We start from the raw sequence: 17,355 nt of genomic DNA on the forward strand, positions 1-17,355 counted from the left end.
TTCCTGAATAGCACAGCAGTTCGTACAGCGACAGCGTCCGTTGGCGTGACGGCCTTCCGGGATAGGTGTCGCAACTCGCGTAGAAGTGGACAGCCATGTGGCCGCATTGAGCCTCGCATTTGTTTATACGAGCCATTGCGCGTCTGCATTGCGTACGTGCCTTAGAAGAGAGCATATTGCGCTGCGTCAGGCGTTCAGGCAGCAGCCTTTGAATTCCAAACGGTGTTTTCGCTCGGTCGGTCGAGGAGTTTACAGGTCTGCGCCACATTGTTTAGTAGAAACCAGGGATCGCGCCTTGCCTCGTTGGGTCATGCTTGCGAGAAAAGCTAAGCGCAGCCAACCCACCGACCGCCGGTAACGACCAGCTATGAGTGCGGTTTGCGAACAAGCGTTGTTCGCTCCAAAATGCATTCTGCATTGTTACACCCTCGGTACTCCATACTGCATCCTCATAGGCTCAGTCGTCTGTTCGCACTCGTTTCCGCTTACCTTTGACCGCTGTCGTCGCCCCAGCTTTTCGCGCCCGACATAGCCGGCGCGCGCGGAACGAGGATAAACGGCCATTCGATTGAGTCGGACAATACGGTATCCACGTGTGGCTTTGACCTTTACACCAGACGATCGTGCCGCTCCAATACTGCAGAAACGCGTTCACTGGGATCCTTTGCAGGGCTGATTTGGAACGGGAAGCCCAGACTGACGACCGCTTGGCTGAGTAGCACGTCCAACGTGGTTCTGATGGTATTCGTGTGCGTCAGAGGCGGAGTGCCCTGCTGTGCATCATCGAACGACAAGATACCGGATCTTTGTATATAGCTGCTGCTGGTGGTACTTTGTGCTGGCGATCGCTGGACTGGTCACTCCAAGCTTCTTAGTTTGTTGTTTTTTTGCATTACTTTCTTACCTTCTTTAGGGTCTACTTTGAGTGTGCGGATTGGCTTTGAAAGAGATAGCAATATGGTGTACACGGGAAAGCCCTCCAAGGGTTGTGGCATGTGCAAGAGTCGAAGGATCAAAGTATGTTGTGATAATTTCGTACATTCATCTCTTCCCTCCTAGCCTTCTTATACAAAGTCGGAGTGGCGTTGATCATTTCCGCCCTCTGTGCCTCCCTGCAGGTCGTTTCGGGCCTATCGCATCGTACAATCTGCATGTGGCTGACTTTGCACCAGTGCGATGAGAAACGTCCAATCTGCAGCCAATGCCAGAAGAGCGGGCGAGTCTGTCCAGGTTATCCGGACGAGTTTGATCTCATGTTTCGGGATGAGAACAAAGCGCTCGCAAGGAAGGCCAGAAAGGGAAGTGGTCGGAGTGACAAGAGCCAGGAGAGCCGGTCGGTGTAAGTCCCTTCTCCAATCAAGTTTGCCCATGTATAGGGAATCTGCGGTCATTCAAGGCACCGCGTCTTCTGCTAAACTTCCGCCTGAAGCCTCAAGGGCAATGGCTTATCGATGAATTGGTACCATAGATGAGCATGACTGAAATTTGATAGATCTCCGGGCACACCGGTCAGCTTCACGCCATCCCCACAAATCGAGAGCTCGAAATCTCAGGCATTACCGACTTCGGAACCAGATCAAAGCTTAGCACTCACCCCGCCTTTCGCCTTACCTTCCGGCTTATCTACCTTCCAAGACTTGATATGGCAATTCGACCATTCCATCCCAGCAACCATAGTAATGGCCCCCGAATTTGAAGCCATTCCATTCTTCTTCCGAAATTTCATCACCCTCCCTCAAGAAGCAGAATCTTTGCGCGGCTACCTCGAACTACTCGTCCCCTTGTATAACCGCGCCCAACCATTTTCCGCCCTTCACCTCGCCACTAGCGCCGTAGCCCTTGCCACGTGTGGAAACTACCCTGGAAGGCAGCATCTTCTACGCGATGCTGCTACCACGTACGGGAAAGCCATCCGCAGACTCAATGAAGATCTTAAACATCCCCACCTAGCTAAATCCGATGAGAGTGTACTGGCGACGTTGCTCTTCTCCTTGTATGAAGTAAGTCGGCTCATTACTTCAGCAAGGTCTTCAGTAGTTTTCCTTCCTTTGAGCGTGCGGGTTGCATGGGAAGAAGGCTGACAGCAGGCAGACCATCATGAGCACGGATGATACGATTACCGCGTGGGGCAACCATGTCGACGGTGCAGTTGCATTAACGAAACTGCGTGGGACCGATCAATTCGATGATCCCATGAGCCACGATGTATTCCGCGCAGTCAGAACGATGATGGTAAACGCATCTCACCAATACAACATTCTTTTCTAACTCGCCGTCTAGATTACATCCTGCGTCCAGCGCTCCAAACCCATCGACACCTTCCCCGGCACCACCGGCTGGCTAGCCTCTCCGCTCTCCGAAGAAAACGCCGCGAACCGCCTCACCCTAATCTGCATCGAGCTACCCAACATCCGCTCCCGCGCAAACACCCTGACCAAAACCCCATACAACGTCTCCTATGAGGCCGAATGCCTTTCCGTCCTCGAACTCGCCCAACTCGTCGACTCCAACCTACAGCAATGGTACCTCACGCTGCCCCCAGAGTGGCACCACCATACCATCGGCATCGTCAACGAGCCGGTGGAGGATCCTGCAACGGCAGAACGCTGGCTAGGCGAGCAGCATGTATACCACGACGTCCACCTCGCCAGTATCGTAAACGACTACCGCGTATGCAGAGTCTTCTGCATGCGCGTCATCATGGCGTGCGTCTCCTGGTTCGCCGTAAACCCAAAGCACAACCTAACCGCAGACTACGAAAAAGCCGTATTCGTCATCCAACAAATGGTCGACGAGATATCTGCCTGCGTGCCCTTTCACATGGTAAAGCACCCCTTATTGTACTATTCATCTATGAGTGAGAAACACAAGCTAATTCGAGGAACGAACCTGTAGAACTACGATCTCCAGCCCATGGCCAAAGAACTCGGCCAAGAACGAAACGCCGCGGAAGCGTTCGGCGGGTACTCCCTCGTCTGGCCGCTCTACGTCGCCGCAAACGCGGAGACAGTGCCGCAGGCTCAGCGCGACTGGCTCAGCGGCAGGCTGATGATGATCGGGACGAGGTTTGGCTTGACGAGTGCACAGGTGCTAGTCCTCGCGAGGAGACACGTGCTTACCTGCGGGCCGATGTTTCCTTGATAAAGGCGGGTCTTGTGGTTCCTTTATGTTCACGAGGATTGAACGAGGATGGGATTTCGGCTACGATGTTGAGATGAAAGGAAGGGTTGCGTGAGTTTGCGAAGGGACGAGGGTTACTAGAAGACATGCAGGCATGTATACGTAGAAATGTAATATCTACTCTTAGGAATTTCTTCGAACACTCACTGCTCTGGATCAAGTTTTGATCAGTTCTAATGGAATTCCATGATATACCATTTCATAATTGGCCAGAGGACTTTCGTACACCTATTCTGGTAGGCTAGTGCCCTATCTTAACGTCTACTGTGATCGAATTCAGCTCTTCGACGATCCTGGCTTTGCAATGTGAACCGGCTAACGATAGAGTAAAGATCTCATAGGGATCGAATGACATCGTTTCAAATTTGACCTAGAGCTATAAGAACGTAGTGGAAGAACTTTTGCAATCAACCATACATATCCTAGCTTCCTAGCTGTCCGTTTTATATCCCCATCTGTCCCCCAAACCCACAACATCTCCGCCTCCCTCCCCGCTCAACCTTCCTCTTCAGACCACCCTCAGGGAACCCCGTATCCGCACTATCGCACGACCGGACTCAATTTGACCATCAGCGCAGGCTTCTCCCACAGCATAAACAGCTTGTGCCGTTCCAGCCAGTCGTCCATGCCCGGCTGCAGCTCGAGATCAAAGTGCCAGAGCATTTTAGCTAGGATGACGCGCATCTCTGCGTACGCGAGATTCTTGCCGAGGCAGTTGCGCGGGCCGAAGGAGAAGGGGTTCATGACGGCGTGGTTGTCCTGTGAGGTGTTAGTATTTGTGAGTATGGAAGGGTAGAGGTTGGGTGGTGTGAGCCCGGTCTGGGGTAACGTAGGGAGGGTATCGAGACATATTGGCGAGAGACGGAAAAAAGCAGGGGAGTACTCACATGTCTAAATTTCTCCGGCGCATCTTTCAGCCATCGCTCCGGGACAAACGCATCCGGCTCGACGAAGTTGCGGGGGCTGTGATTCGTCGCGTGCTGCGAAACGTACACGACTGTTCCCTCGGGGATGTATCGGTCCGAGACGGTGTCTCCGCCTTTGGGCGCCACGCGGGGAAAGCCTGTCGGGACGGGCGGGTAGTACCGCAGCGCCTCTTGCAGGACGGCAATCGTGTACTCGAGCTTCTCTACTGCCGCGAAGGTGATCTGATCGGCGGACGTGAAGCAGCTTCGAATCTCGCTCTTCAACTTTTCGTAGACGGAAGGATTGCGCAGTATGAGGAAGGTGACGCCGGATAAGAGCGTGGCCGTCGTCTCGCTGCCGGCTATCATGAGTGTCGTTGAGTTCGATACCATCTCCGCCTTTGTCAGTGCCTTGTTCCCGATTCCCTGGTTTTTGATCACCGCAGTGAAGAAGTCAGGGCGCTCGGTCTCCCTCTCTAAGCGCTGATGCACTTGCTCCGCAACAGCCTTCATGAACGACTCCCGCGCGTTCAGCAGCGCCGCAGAATTCTTATTGAACATGGAGAGGAACCGGTCGTAGGCAGCGACAAGGGGGTACTGCCGACGCATCGACATTATGCCTCCCGCCTTGAGCGACCCCAGCACGAGCTGGACCCAAGGGTGGTAGCCTTTGTCGCGCAGGCAGTACAAGGGCTCGCCAAAGGTGAGGTCCGTGATGATATCAAAGGTAGTATAATTATACCAGGTCATCAGATCTGTAGCTTCCTTGCCTTCTGCGACTCGCTCGTTCAAGCGCTGGATCAACAAGTCGACGAGGTCCTGCACGAGGGATTCCTGGTCCCTGAGCGCCCTGTCGGCGAAGGCGTGGCTCAAGTTCTTGCGCATGCGGGAGTGATTCGGATCGTCTGCGATGAGCATGCTTGGACTTCCGGTGTAAGGGACGGGATACCAGTAGCGATCCTTCTGAAAGGTGTCGCCTCCCTTGTTGCGGCCGGTGCGGAATCCGTAGATATCTTGCCATGCAGTCTCGCCGGAGATGAAGGAGCATTCGTTGGGTGCCACGCGAACTACGTCGCCGTACTTTTCGTGGAGCTTCTGGATCCATGGCACCATGTCTCCATACCTGATGCCAAGGATGTAGGGGATTGGTGTTGCGCGGGCCCAGAGGGGACCAGGGATGTGGGAGAGGGGATGGAAGTAGAGGTTGTAGATGCATTTGTAGACGGAGTAGGCCGCTACCTGTAGAGTTGTTAGCAGATGTTTTGAGTGCGGGAACAAATGTTGTAGGCAATGGCTCTGGTATTCGACAATCTAGCCTAAAGTGACTCTCCCTATATAGTACGTCTCCAAAAATTTGCCATGATAGTGTGTGCGGACGCCCAAGTTGACGCAAGAGAGTGATAGATCGCGAGAGGGGAATCATCGGAGGAAAAACCCGATGAAGGAGACTGTACTCACTATCGAGAGAAAGGCACCGAAGGAGACGGCAATGCCCGCCGGGCTGGAAAGCCGGAAGTCATTTGGTAGGATGGCAGTACTCATAATGAGACAGGACCACGGATGCTTTCCTCGCTGAAAGGTTTGGCAGCTTGTTTACCCCAGGATGAGCAATGCAATACCCGAACTATAGAGTAGGATTGTAGAGAGAGCAACTCCAGATGTTCAGCTCTGCAAAAGATGATTGCAGGGGAGGCTTTAGCTAGTAATGGCCTGGAGCGGAGTTCAGCTGATCAAGAAGACGAAGACGTTTGCGCCACAGTAAGCTTGGTAGGATGTCTCCTGGGTATACTTGAGGGATATAAGACGTTTAGGGTAGAGCTAAAACGAACTTGCTGATTCGCAACGTACACGTGCCGCACGACCAAGCGCACCTGGGCAACTACTGTGTACTCTCACATCTCCAGCAGAGCGTCTTATAAGTATACTGCCTCGGGCCTATATGTGTAGCGCCTCGGCCGAGCTCCTGCCAGCAATGATCAGGGATGGAGTCCTGCCCCACGGTGCCAGACTGCAGGGTCGCAGGAATGTGTCGCACTGGCTACGCGGCGGTGGAGATGTGCTGATCGCTGATGCACGTTAAAACGTCGCACATGGTTGGGCTAACCTTGAGTGGAGCTTCCGGTACGCTAGGCACAAACCTTCATGTCAGAACTTGCATGAGGTGTTACATTGCGAACCATGCCGCTCATTATCTCAGATGGGTAAATATTCGACGTCGTGGTACGTATTGGATGACGGGCAGCGTCAGCATTAAGGTCCGCGGAAACAAGCTTTTTTTAAAGCTAAGACGGAGGTGCAGGGTAGCTGGTATAGCCGGCCAACGAGGGGGTTTTGTGGGCCTTTCTCCGCACATATAATCGGACTTCGTTGGCTAAACGCTAGGTACGTCCGACACCTTGAATCAGTTAGGGACGATGAAGTTGAGGCTGCCCATGGTGGCTAGCGGAGGAACGAGAGTTACGATGACCTGCTACGATAGGTGTAGTGTCTGTACGATGGAAGCTGAGATAAGCGCGAGTTTCTCTAGCCTGGGACCGTTGTGCCATGGACTTGATGATGGCTGAATGACCAATCTATACCTAAAAGGAGATATGCTGCACTCTCGACGAGAAGTGAGAAATGCTGCGATTGGGGTGGACCTCGTGCTGGGAATTCCTGGGCACTACGACTCGACATGCTGTGTGAGGACTACCTCTGCATACGCCAATTAATTAGGACCGAACACCCTCGGTGTTGTCGGGGATTTTTCGATCACGTGATGCGCCAGCCAATCATGTAGCTTATACAGAGCTCAAAGGTTATCCTTTATCGGCCTAGTCAACACCTGACAGAAAAACACCGAACAACCCGAAGGTAGTGCAGAGAATATGCGGTGTGGATATGGAGGTGCAATTAGATAGGAAGAGCGGGTAGCGGGTGCTTCCTGTTGGCTAGCGCACACCTGTCGTACGCCCAGACACTCGTGGAAGTATCGTCTTCAACAATGACCGGCGCACCGATTCACCGAGTCACCGATCCATTCACGCATTGTCCAAGTGACGTTCTAGGCCTCTTGGTATACTATGCTGTGGTATACGCGGCTATTGACTGTTCGAGCATGGTAGCTGCACGATCACAAGCACGAAGGGTCAGTTCATTTCCTACAAGCGCACTCACGCACTAGAAGCCGGAAGCTTCAGAGACCAAGCGATAACAGATATATTCGTCCAAACCGAACCTGAAAATATCGAAATCAGCGATTCTCTAATCGCTTGGATGGTATTGCTCGTACACGGGTCCCATCCCGTCCATCCCGTCCATACCACCAACCTACATCTGCCTTGTTGCTCAAACCGAAAGAAAACACCCGCTGTACCAATGCAACGCAATGCTCCAGCACCCACCCAAAACATCCCAACATCCCACATCTCTACCTCCCCCTCCCGGTCCACCTATTTCGTCCTGCTCCTACTCGCACTCGGCCTCTTCTCCGTATAGCTACTGCTCCTCGAGCTCTGCCCCGACGCCGCGCTACCCCCCTGTGCTGTATTCCACGTCTTGACAAACGCCTTCTGCGTGCGATCGGCGTAGTCCTCGTCGCGGACCTCCTTGACCGCGACCTTCGCGCCGTCTTTCGTGAACACGACGTTCTTCTTTTCCATCTTGCGGACGCCGCGTTCGGCGAGCTCGTTGGAGTAGAGGTAGATCTTTAGAGGGGTGGGATGTTAGCGGAGGAAGGCGAGAGAGGAGAGCGTAGTGTATGGGAGAGGGGGCGGAGAAGGAGAAGGGAGGGGGAAGTACCTGGTATCCTACCCATCCTGCGCCTGCGACGACGGCGAAGAGGATGACGAGGGGGACGAGGTTGCCTATTGCGCCCATGGTGTGATCTTTGCTTGTTGTGTGCGGTGTGTCGTGTGCTTGCTCTCAGGCTGTGTCCCCAAATGTTCGCTGATCAGCGCGGGGTAATGCTTTCTTTTGGGCGATTGCACTAGATGGCGCACTCGCTGGCAAGTCTGCGACAAACGGTCTTCAAGGTAGGAACTGATTCGTAGAAAGGTGGCAAAGGAGATGCACGACGCAAAATAAATTGTTGCACCGGAGTCTGCGAAACGAAACGGTGTTTCGCGCTTTCCAGCTGAGGCTGAAACACGCGGCACGGAGAAATGACAGGGGGCTCGCGGTTCGCGCAGGGGTCAGCCGAGTGAGCTAAGTGGGTCTGATCCGCTTTCTAGAATCTTTGGAACGGTTCAGGGTGTTCGGTCGACACAACACCACATTGGAGATACTCCACGGCAAAGGTAACGTCCGGCAAATGTGCGTGTATACCGAGGGAACTCCTAGAAATGCTAAAATGCACAAACACCGACACCACCTTCAATACCCACTACCGACCATGACGACCAGCTAACCTGATGTTTCACTTCAGGAAGCTTGCACCGGGACCACCTGCCCTCCTGTCCTTCTTCAGCGGCGAAAATGTGAACCCTTCATCGGACATCATGTTGTAGCCCCCACTTATTGGCCGTCCAATCCCCTTACCCAACCCGGCCTTCCCCAGCGCCCTCGCAGCAAAGAGGCCCTTGCTACTCTTTGGCTTGGCCGGGGCATCTTCGTCAGCCTCCTCGTCATCGTCGAAAAGCGTCTTTCCAAGTCCACCTGCCCCCAGTTTGCGCTTCTTTTTCTTCTCGGCGGCAGGCTCGTCAATGAAGGTCGCAAAAGACATGAGCGATTTACGTGGCTTGATTTTGGGGACAAGCTTCGACTTTGTAGGCTCTTTGGACGGACCATCGGTGGTCTTGAGCGGCACGGTAACGGCGGGTAACAAGTTTTCAGAGTTGTCCTTGGTCGAGAGGTGAGAGGCTTCTTCAGCAACGACGTCAAGAATGGGCGCGCTGGTCTTCTTTCGGGTGCCGGGTTTAGCGTTTGCCTTGTTGGATGCTGACGGTACGAGGGCCTTGATCTTGGGTGGTGCTGCTGCTTTCTTGGGTGGTGCCATCGAGGTTGCTTCCTCAGCGGCGTCGGTGCTGGCCTTTTCGTCATCTTCCTCCTCAATGATCGTCTCGCCGGGCACGCTGATAGCAGTGCGGTTGAGGAAGGGTGTCAGTGAAAAGTTGGACGTGTCGCCAATGGCCGTGGCCGATATTCCGCGTCTAGTCTTCTTCGCTGGGATGCCGTTACCTGGTGTCCCCAGGTTGGTCTCTGGCTCGACCGAGGCGGCCATGCGCTTCCGCACGTTCTTTGCGGGTTTGACGGACGTCTCGCGAACGGCTTTGGCAGGCGGCGCGGTTTGGGCTCGCTCGGCGCGCTCCAGTTCTTCCTCCTTCTGCTTGAGCTTCTCTTTGGTGGAACGTAGCTTCTCCCGGAAAGCGCTCAGCTTATCGTCGAGAATGGCGTTCTTGTTCTGCAGGTCGGAGAGGGTCTTGGTGTATTCCTTTTCTTGCTGCTTCCGCTCCCGCTTGGCCTCCTCGAGCTCCGTCTTCATATCTTCGGCTTTTCCATCGGATTGTTGGCTGCCCTGCTGGCTCTTCTTGTTGGCTTTCTCAAGTTTCTGACGCTCGCGTTTCTCCTGGTCGAGTTGCTGCTGGAGCTCCTCTAACTGCGCATCGCGCTCGCTGACAATTGCATTGGCCTTCTCAGCAGCTGCCCGGGCGCTCTTCTCTCGTGCTAGTTCCTCACGTAGCTGCTCGACTTCCGCCTCGCGTTCCTCATCCCGCCTGTTCGCCTTTTGAGCTTCCTTCTTTTCGGCCTTGTCCAGCTTGGCTTGTGCGCGTTCCATCACCTGTTCCTGCGACTCTAGATCAGCCTGTGCCTGCTCAGTAGCCTTTTCGGCCTTGGCCAATGCTGCCTCAGCTTTGAAGCGGTCCTTCTTCTCCTTGGCCAGCTCATTGCGCAGCTCCTCCATCTGTCCTCGGAGATCCTCGTCCTGTTCCATCTTCTTTCCTTGCTTTGCGAGGGCACGCGCCGATGTGCGCTTTTCGTTCTCGAGTTCAACCTGGATTGTGGTCAATTGCCGCTGCAGGGAAAGCTTCTCAGCAAGCAGGCCGTCGTTCGATTCGACCTGCGCGCGCAGGTGTTCGACTTCGGGGCGAAGCGAGGAGATTTCGCGGGTAAGGGCGAGCTTCTCGGAAAGGATCTTATTCGAATCGGAAGTGATGTTTTCCATTGCTTTGAGCTCGGCCTGTGCGTTTGTTCAGTGGGTGAAGTTGAATGCACGGCCGAAGTGACGCACCTTTAGGTTCGCGACTTCCCGGGCCTGGGTGCGAATTTGGTTTTGCGCTAGCTCAGCAGCAGCCGCTTGCTCATCCAACTGAGCAAGGGCTTCGTTGAGCTCGTTCTCCAGACCATCAGAACGCGCCTGTTCCTCTTCTAGCTGCTCGTGCAGGTCGCCATTCTCATCTCGCAGAAGGCACTGGCTGACCCGCAGCTTTCTAATGTCTTCATCTTTCGCAACTATGTCAACTGAGTGCTTGCTGCGCTCCAGGCTGAGCTCGAGGTCTTTCGTTCGCAGCGCATGTTTTAACTACGACACGTCAATACAAACTTTTGTTAATGCTATATTCGGAGTGGCTCACATCTTTTATTTCATAGTCCCAGTCCGGATTCACGACAGCCATTACGACGATGCAGCAAAGGGTAAGATGGGATGATAGGATGGAGGGGTTGAGTTGGACGTCGGCCGACGCGTCGTAAACAAAACAATAGCCGTTGCCAAGAAACCAGGCACCACCGATGGATATCCGACGTTTTGCAACACTCACCAACAATTGAAATGATGAGGATGGAATACCGTATTATGGATATCTATGAACACTCAGAAATGCAAAACTCTTCCCAGATTGATCGACCGTAATCTTATGCTGTTTTCAAGAGGTAACATTCGAGCATCCAGCCATATCCCTGCAGCTCGCTTAAGCTGATTACGTAGCCCTTCCGCTCCAGCGCAAGGACACGTTCCCCAAGCTCTCGACATCAAGCAGAGCTCCCATTCTGTCACATTTCCACCCGCACGCCTACAATGCGCTGGCTACAGCTTCTAACAGCTTCGCTGCTGCCTTTCACGGCGCTTGCCGCCAAGAAGTCCTCGGGCGACCGCTTCAGCGACTTCCGCTCCAAGTCGTCCTCCGGCCCGCTCAAGCTCGACGATGCCAGCTACACCAAATTGACCAAGGCCCCCCGGGATTACTCAGTCGCTGTGCTGCTGACTGCTTTGGAGACTCGATTTGGATGCGTGCTGTGCCGCGAGTTTCAACCGGAATGGGATCTGCTGGCCAAGAGCTGGGTCAAGGGCGACAAGGAGGGGAAGAGCAGGTTGGTGTTTGGAACGCTGGACTTTGTGGATGGGAAGAACACATTTCAGCAGGTATGGAAGACTCTGCTGTGAGAAGGAGCGTATGTACTAATGAGCCGCAGTTGATGCTCCAAACCGCCCCAATTCTGCTCTACTTCCACCCCACCGTCGGCCCTAATGCAAAGGTTGACTCGCAGCCCGTCCGCTTCGACTTTACCAACGGGTAACAACTCCCGTTCCTCATACACTTGAAGCATAGAACTGACAATACATAGTCCTCAATCCGCTGAGCAGATCCAGGCCTGGGTTGCGCGCCAGCTTCCCGCCGACGCTCCGAAACCTGCCATCTCCCGCCCCATCAACTGGGTCAAGATCATCACCGTGACGACCGCTATCCTTGGTACTGTTACCTTTGTCGTCGTTGCATCGCCTTACGTCCTTCCGATCCTGCAGAACCGCAACCTGTGGGCCGCATTCAGTCTTATCGCTGTGCTACTCTTCACCAGCGGACACATGTTCAACCACATTCGTAAGGTCCCGTATGTCTCTGGAGACGGCAAAGGTGGAGTCAACTACTTTGCTGGTGGGTTCAGCAACCAGTTCGGTCTGGAATCCCAAATTGTTGCAGCTATATGTAAGTTTGTTATGTCGAAGTAGATCAGACTCACGGGCTAATCCGATATAGACGGCGTTCTTTCCTTCGCTACTATCTCCCTCGCGCTCAAGGTCCCCCGCATAGCCGACGCGCGCGCCCAGCAGTTTGCTGTCTTCCTCTGGAGCGGCGTCCTGCTCTGCATGTACAGCTTCCTCCTCAGCGTCTTCCGACAGAAGAATGGCGGCTACCAGTTCTGGCTGCCTCCGTTCTAAGCGCAAAGAATACGTGTGAAGCAGAAGAGAAGAAGGACAAGAAGATGGCATGTTCTGAACCTGCCAATGTTCGATAGTTGAGCCTCGCTGGACGGACGAGCGCTCCCACTGTAGAGTTGATAAGATTTGTCACGTGTATATTGCATCAGCCGGCGTTAAGGCTGGACAGGAAAATTAGGATATCTATGAAACTTCGCGTCGCGACATCAATATTTGCACCATTTCCTGTCTAGATACTTACATTGACGAATCGTGGACAATCAGTGCTATCGCAATCGGCGCCGTCAAAAGCTCGTCATCCAGAAAATCTCTCGCGCGATTCGACATCTTAGAATGCACCAGAAGTGTGCTTATATCCTTTGACTTGGCCGGATGTATCGACGTGCGGAGAACTCAATGGGGACCACGAACAGTAATTGAACTGTATAAGCCATCATGTCCCAGCATCACTATCGTTGCAATTCGCCGTCCCATGCTGTTCGCCTCAACCTTTGGCTAAGCTAGTACGACCAGAGTGTTATGCGTTGAACATATTTCTGTCGTGACAGAGACGTTATCAGACACACTTCATACTGTACGACTTCTTGATGCAAAATCAATTTAGGTGGAAACCTGCTGTTGAAGATCCCATGAGTGAGTGTCATCGTTACGCGGGGCGTGACGCCGTGCAGCATTGTGAGCGTTCTCAGCATGCGGGTTTCGCGATGGATACACAGAGAAGTGTTCCCATGTGATTTCCTGATGAAGTTGTGATACCTGCGGTTTCTTCGATTCAGTTCGGTATAGCGGACTTCGACATAAGTTATAGAGGCATAGATTCTACAAGCTTTGACAACCAATGAGTTGAGCGTAGATTTGTTTGATGAAGCAATCAATAGACTTATATTAAGTAGGTTGATAGTTTCTCATCTTGCGGGATAGCGGCGCTCGGGAAGCTCATGGATAGGTCATTAAAGGTTGAGGGAGTGGCGAATATGAAGGTGGTGGATGCTAGGGTTGTAAGTATTCTGGGATACTATATAGAGACTTCCAGGGAAGGCGTCTGACGAAGTATAGATTTCGCTACTGCTTATTTATCACGCTATCAGGTCGTTTTGTATGCGACTATAGAGCAGCTTGTGAACACCGTCCCAAAAAAACGTAATATATCAATTGTAAAGATCGAGGATATCGCCAACGGAAGAAGACTTCGAGAGGGATTAAATTCTTACATGGAAGAATGTCGCAATCGTTTTACAAGTTCCAAAGCTATTCAAAGTATAATTTAATTTGCATATAGCAACTTGTTTCTGGAAAGTTAGAATTCAACTTCTTTTTAGAGATCCTGCACTATATTGCGTAAGATAAGACAGCATGCTTTAAACACCTGAACGGCATATTACACATACCACAGTAGATTACTACCAGGCACTCAAGATATTTTAATTAGATCCGATTTCCAAAGAGCATGCGCTGTCAAAAACCGCTATTAAATGCTATTTCGTGATGTTAAGGGTCGTCACAAAACTAAACATATATCAATTCCCACGCAATGGTACAGAAAATAATATTTCACACTCCCAACAATTGCCAAAGATCTTACACTCCTACCGGAGCTGCTTGCCACAAAACTCTTTATCCTGCATCTTATCATCCAGGTATTACTAGACCCCTACTTCGAAGCTGTGTAGGAATGGAAAACGCAAGACTTCGCTCTGGGAATTCGGAACACACTTTGAACGACGAACCTTTTAGCCCATTAATATATCTGACCTAACGCTAAATAACTATCCCAACTCAATCTGTCCCATGTAAATACTGAACTATACTGCAAGGCACTCGGTATCTATTAAATATATAGAGCTATAATCCACGACGGTCTTAAATTATAACAGGGATGCAATAATCCCTAGGTCACTCTCAATCCTCTTTATTCCGTGCAAGACCCCGATAGTATTAAGGCACATAGGCTCTTGGAAGCTCTACAAGCTTGGTTCTATTAATTCCCAAAATTTGGATAGTATAAGCACAGAGGCTCCAAAATCAAATCACTGAAGCGCACTAGTTGAACGAAATCTTAGGATACGCAGAGGTACAGAGACTATTGATCGTCATAGAGAATCTGAAGATAGATCATACAGTTGACGACCATACGTTCCACGCAAGCAGGCTGATATATATGAGCAGGAAGAGAAGCAGGGCAGAGAGGTAGGGTGATTGGGTCTTGGGAAAATTCATGGAATTCCGGAAAAGCGATAGTGGCCAATATTCAGTTAAATGAGACATTTATTTAGGACACTGATCAGCGCGATGCAGATGTGAGGAAAAAATTAAAACATTTGGGGCTATGCGAATAAGAGCAACAGCGGTTCTACTGCCAAAATCGTGTGTCTGTTTAAGTCTGGCTGCAACACTTCGTGGTCAGGAAAGTGTTAGAGATGAGGATCGTTCTGCGCGCTCAAGGCGTTTGCTGAGCACTTGTGCTATGGAGTTGATCATGCCGGTGGCGGAATTAATGAGGCAAATCATGTTCCAGGGCTCTAAACCGTGTAGTGATGCTACGGAATATGTGTTATGGGGATGGCTTGTCCATCTTTGACATTTCCTTTCTCTTGAGACGCGTCTCGCTCTTGAAGTTGCCTTCGCGTACACCTTTTGTGACATGAGAGTGACGCATCTACTCACCCCTCATTGTCATCATTTTTCAATTCAACACGCCATAGGTTAAATCTTATAAAGAAGAACCTCTAAAAAGTATTCCTGGAAGGATCACGACGGTCTTCTATTGCTAACTCACGATCAACAAAACTTGTTGATACACGGCAAGACTCATACAACCTTTCGTCTTGCAAGGCCATGCAACTTGAACAAAATAGAAGATACCCGAGTATATCCCCTCTACCCTGAAAATATTCAATAATCCCTATGTTGATACTGCGCTTCTTTCCAAGCACGACTTCACAATCTCTTCGCAACAGGCTCTTTACTGGACCGCTAAAGCCAAGATATATGGTAAGCATGACAACAGTTTCCGAGAATCGCTTCAGCCCAACTCTATAATAAGCCTTCGATGTATCGTAAAGACCGTTGATGGCATAGTCTTCGCTGCTTATGATGACTACTTTTCAGCTTCTTCGCGAGATAGCGCGTAGAGCCATGCTCCGCACCTACAGCGTCTAATCCCACAGGAACTCGATTGCGCGTTTAGGCGTGTATCAGTGAAGCAGTGGTTCACTGCCCATAGAAAGCACATCTTTCATGGGACAAGATATCGTAAGTTATTGTTTAGCTTTGCCATATATGTCACTGTACCAACCGGGTAGTTTAGCCGATAGTCTCATTCTTAGAACATCACCTCTGTCATTGTGTGGCCGGGAAGCTTAGCCGTTAGTCCCATTCCCAATTCACCGTATGCATGTCACTGTGTCCCCCACATAACTTAGCCGGTCCATCATGGGGTTCTTTATGTGCGAATGGCCTCGTTGTTTTGCGATAGCAGACCAACGTAGACGGTACGTGTTTTCGAAAACTGGTGGATGAACCGTTCAAGGCAGCTCAGCATTTCGAGGCCTGCGGTAGAGATGATGTATCCAATCCAAAGATACCCCCTTTGTCGCCGCCCAAGCGCGCAAGGTTGCTGTGAATGCCTCCTTGCATTTTCTAGAAAATGCTCAGCATATCTAGAACGTACTACACAGTCGGCCAACTTGTCGGTAGCGCAATGCGCAAGCGGTAGCTAGCTTCTCAAGACACTAATCGTGTACTGCATGTGAAGCGCCTCCATCATCATCTAGATGATAAATACTTAGCTTCCTTAGAGTGCCAGAGGCGATCATATCCTTCATGAGTCTATCATGGAAGCAAGATAATGCCAAGTTTCTCAGCAGCCCACCAGCAGTCACACATAGCTTGCCCATTACAGGGATTAGGGCGAGCGTTGTAATAGGGGAAATAGTGACGCTGAGCACGCGAAAGGTCAGCCGTCTCCCGAAAAGTCGCATTCTTGCTGGGCTGGCTTTGGTCGCCACTAGGCAACATCATTGTTCATTTCATCGCATCGACAGTACAATGCGTTCGTGAGGATCGCGGTTACCTTCAACATAGCGCTGATGCCCGCCGTAGTATAGATGAATGGTTCTATCCAGAGGACCAGTCAGTGTGCAGGAGCCTGCGAAAAAACACTGACTGTTGTGGTAGAGCCATTATCGCAGCTGTAGATATTACCTAGGTACCGTGCGACGAACTCTAATGTGGGCATGCAAGGAATGTCATCACGAACAAGTCGTCGTGACTGGTATGGACCCGTGCAGGAGTAGCGAAGGGTCACAGCCATAGCATCTGACCTGTCGAAAGACTTCGGTGGGAGCCAATGGATACGGCTGGAAGGTAGGCATTGCATTCCGGTCCTCGAGGGTGCATGTTGATCTCCATGGCGCCGGGAAAGCGGTTGACACGTCGTTTATACTCGTGGTTCTGCATGATGGACCAATCGCTAAGCCACCTCTAGCGCCAAACGATTGCGCGTGTCACTATCCCAGCCTTCAGCAACACCAGCATTGTCGTCTCACAGCAACGTTGCGGTAACGTTCACCGTGAACCGAGAGCCTCGTCTCAGCATGGGCGCGGTTTCGCAAGGACGAGTCGTTCTTGAGTGTACACATCGGACTGTTTCTAAAGCTAACGGACCGGAAGCCGACTCATGGTTTCTTGATGCTAACGGGGATGCAGCGCAAGACCACTGCCATCATCAGCGTCGGGCATCTCCAAGAAATCTCTTACCTTTGTTGCCACTCGTGAGCCTGGCCCAACGACATCGTAAACCATTCCTGAAGAGTATTCTGTCGTTGAGCGGACCGCCGAGACCAGAGTAACGTCCGCACACAATGCCGTTATTGACAGAGGGTGAGTGTGGCGGGTTCAAGGAGAAGGGCGAGAAGAAACATTGGCCTGGAATGGGTATGCTCCTTGCCAAGATCAGTAATCCCTTTTTCGGTTAACTCCATCTGGGTACTTCGACATGTCGACGACGGCGTTGTGCTCCTGGCGTGACGAATTAATGGATTCCGGGCATTCGATCACCCGTCGAAGGCATTGCCGAATGTTTGTATAGGTGCTTGGCGAGAACGATCAGCATTGCTAGTATAGCGTACAACGCTG

The 17,355-nt window shown here is 51.7% G+C and overlaps 5 protein-coding genes across 5 annotated transcripts; 2 read left to right on the forward strand and 3 right to left on the reverse strand.

Moving 5' to 3' along the window:
* Positions 1–1,679: 1,679 nt before the first annotated feature.
* Positions 1,680–3,141, forward strand: N0V89_010268 (uncharacterized protein; the record flags this gene model as incomplete). Its single annotated transcript, XM_056219012.1, has 4 exons — positions 1,680–2,000; positions 2,092–2,232; positions 2,281–2,823; positions 2,896–3,141. The coding sequence occupies 4 exons, from the start codon at positions 1,680–1,682 to the stop codon at positions 3,139–3,141; spliced, it is 1,251 nt and encodes a 416-aa protein (XP_056066139.1).
* A 579-nt stretch (positions 3,142–3,720) lies between these two features.
* N0V89_010269 (uncharacterized protein) lies at positions 3,721–5,627 on the reverse strand (the record flags this gene model as incomplete). The annotated part of the gene is made up of 3 exons (XM_056219013.1): positions 3,721–3,939; positions 4,068–5,324; positions 5,544–5,627. 3 exons carry the CDS (start codon positions 5,625–5,627, stop codon positions 3,721–3,723), a joined length of 1,560 nt encoding a protein of 519 aa, XP_056066140.1.
* A 1,889-nt stretch (positions 5,628–7,516) lies between these two features.
* N0V89_010270 (uncharacterized protein) lies at positions 7,517–7,943 on the reverse strand (the record flags this gene model as incomplete). The annotated part of the gene is made up of 2 exons (XM_056219014.1): positions 7,517–7,771; positions 7,866–7,943. The coding sequence occupies 2 exons, from the start codon at positions 7,941–7,943 to the stop codon at positions 7,517–7,519; spliced, it is 333 nt and encodes a 110-aa protein (XP_056066141.1).
* A 538-nt stretch (positions 7,944–8,481) lies between these two features.
* Positions 8,482–10,678, reverse strand: N0V89_010271 (uncharacterized protein; the record flags this gene model as incomplete). Its single annotated transcript, XM_056219015.1, has 3 exons — positions 8,482–10,242; positions 10,294–10,584; positions 10,637–10,678. The coding sequence occupies 3 exons, from the start codon at positions 10,676–10,678 to the stop codon at positions 8,482–8,484; spliced, it is 2,094 nt and encodes a 697-aa protein (XP_056066142.1).
* Positions 10,679–11,079: 401 nt separating this feature from the next.
* On the forward strand, positions 11,080–12,219 carry OST3 (oligosaccharyl transferase subunit ost3/OST6; the record flags this gene model as incomplete). The annotated part of the gene is made up of 4 exons (XM_056219016.1): positions 11,080–11,424; positions 11,475–11,575; positions 11,628–11,986; positions 12,038–12,219. The coding sequence occupies 4 exons, from the start codon at positions 11,080–11,082 to the stop codon at positions 12,217–12,219; spliced, it is 987 nt and encodes a 328-aa protein (XP_056066143.1).
* Positions 12,220–17,355: the final 5,136 nt, after the last annotated feature.

The sequence above is a fragment of the Didymosphaeria variabile genome (genome assembly GCF_027946475.1).
Source record: "Didymosphaeria variabile strain IMI 356815 chromosome Unknown scaffold_8, whole genome shotgun sequence".
Taxonomy (NCBI): Eukaryota; Fungi; Ascomycota; class Dothideomycetes; order Pleosporales; family Didymosphaeriaceae; genus Didymosphaeria; species Didymosphaeria variabile.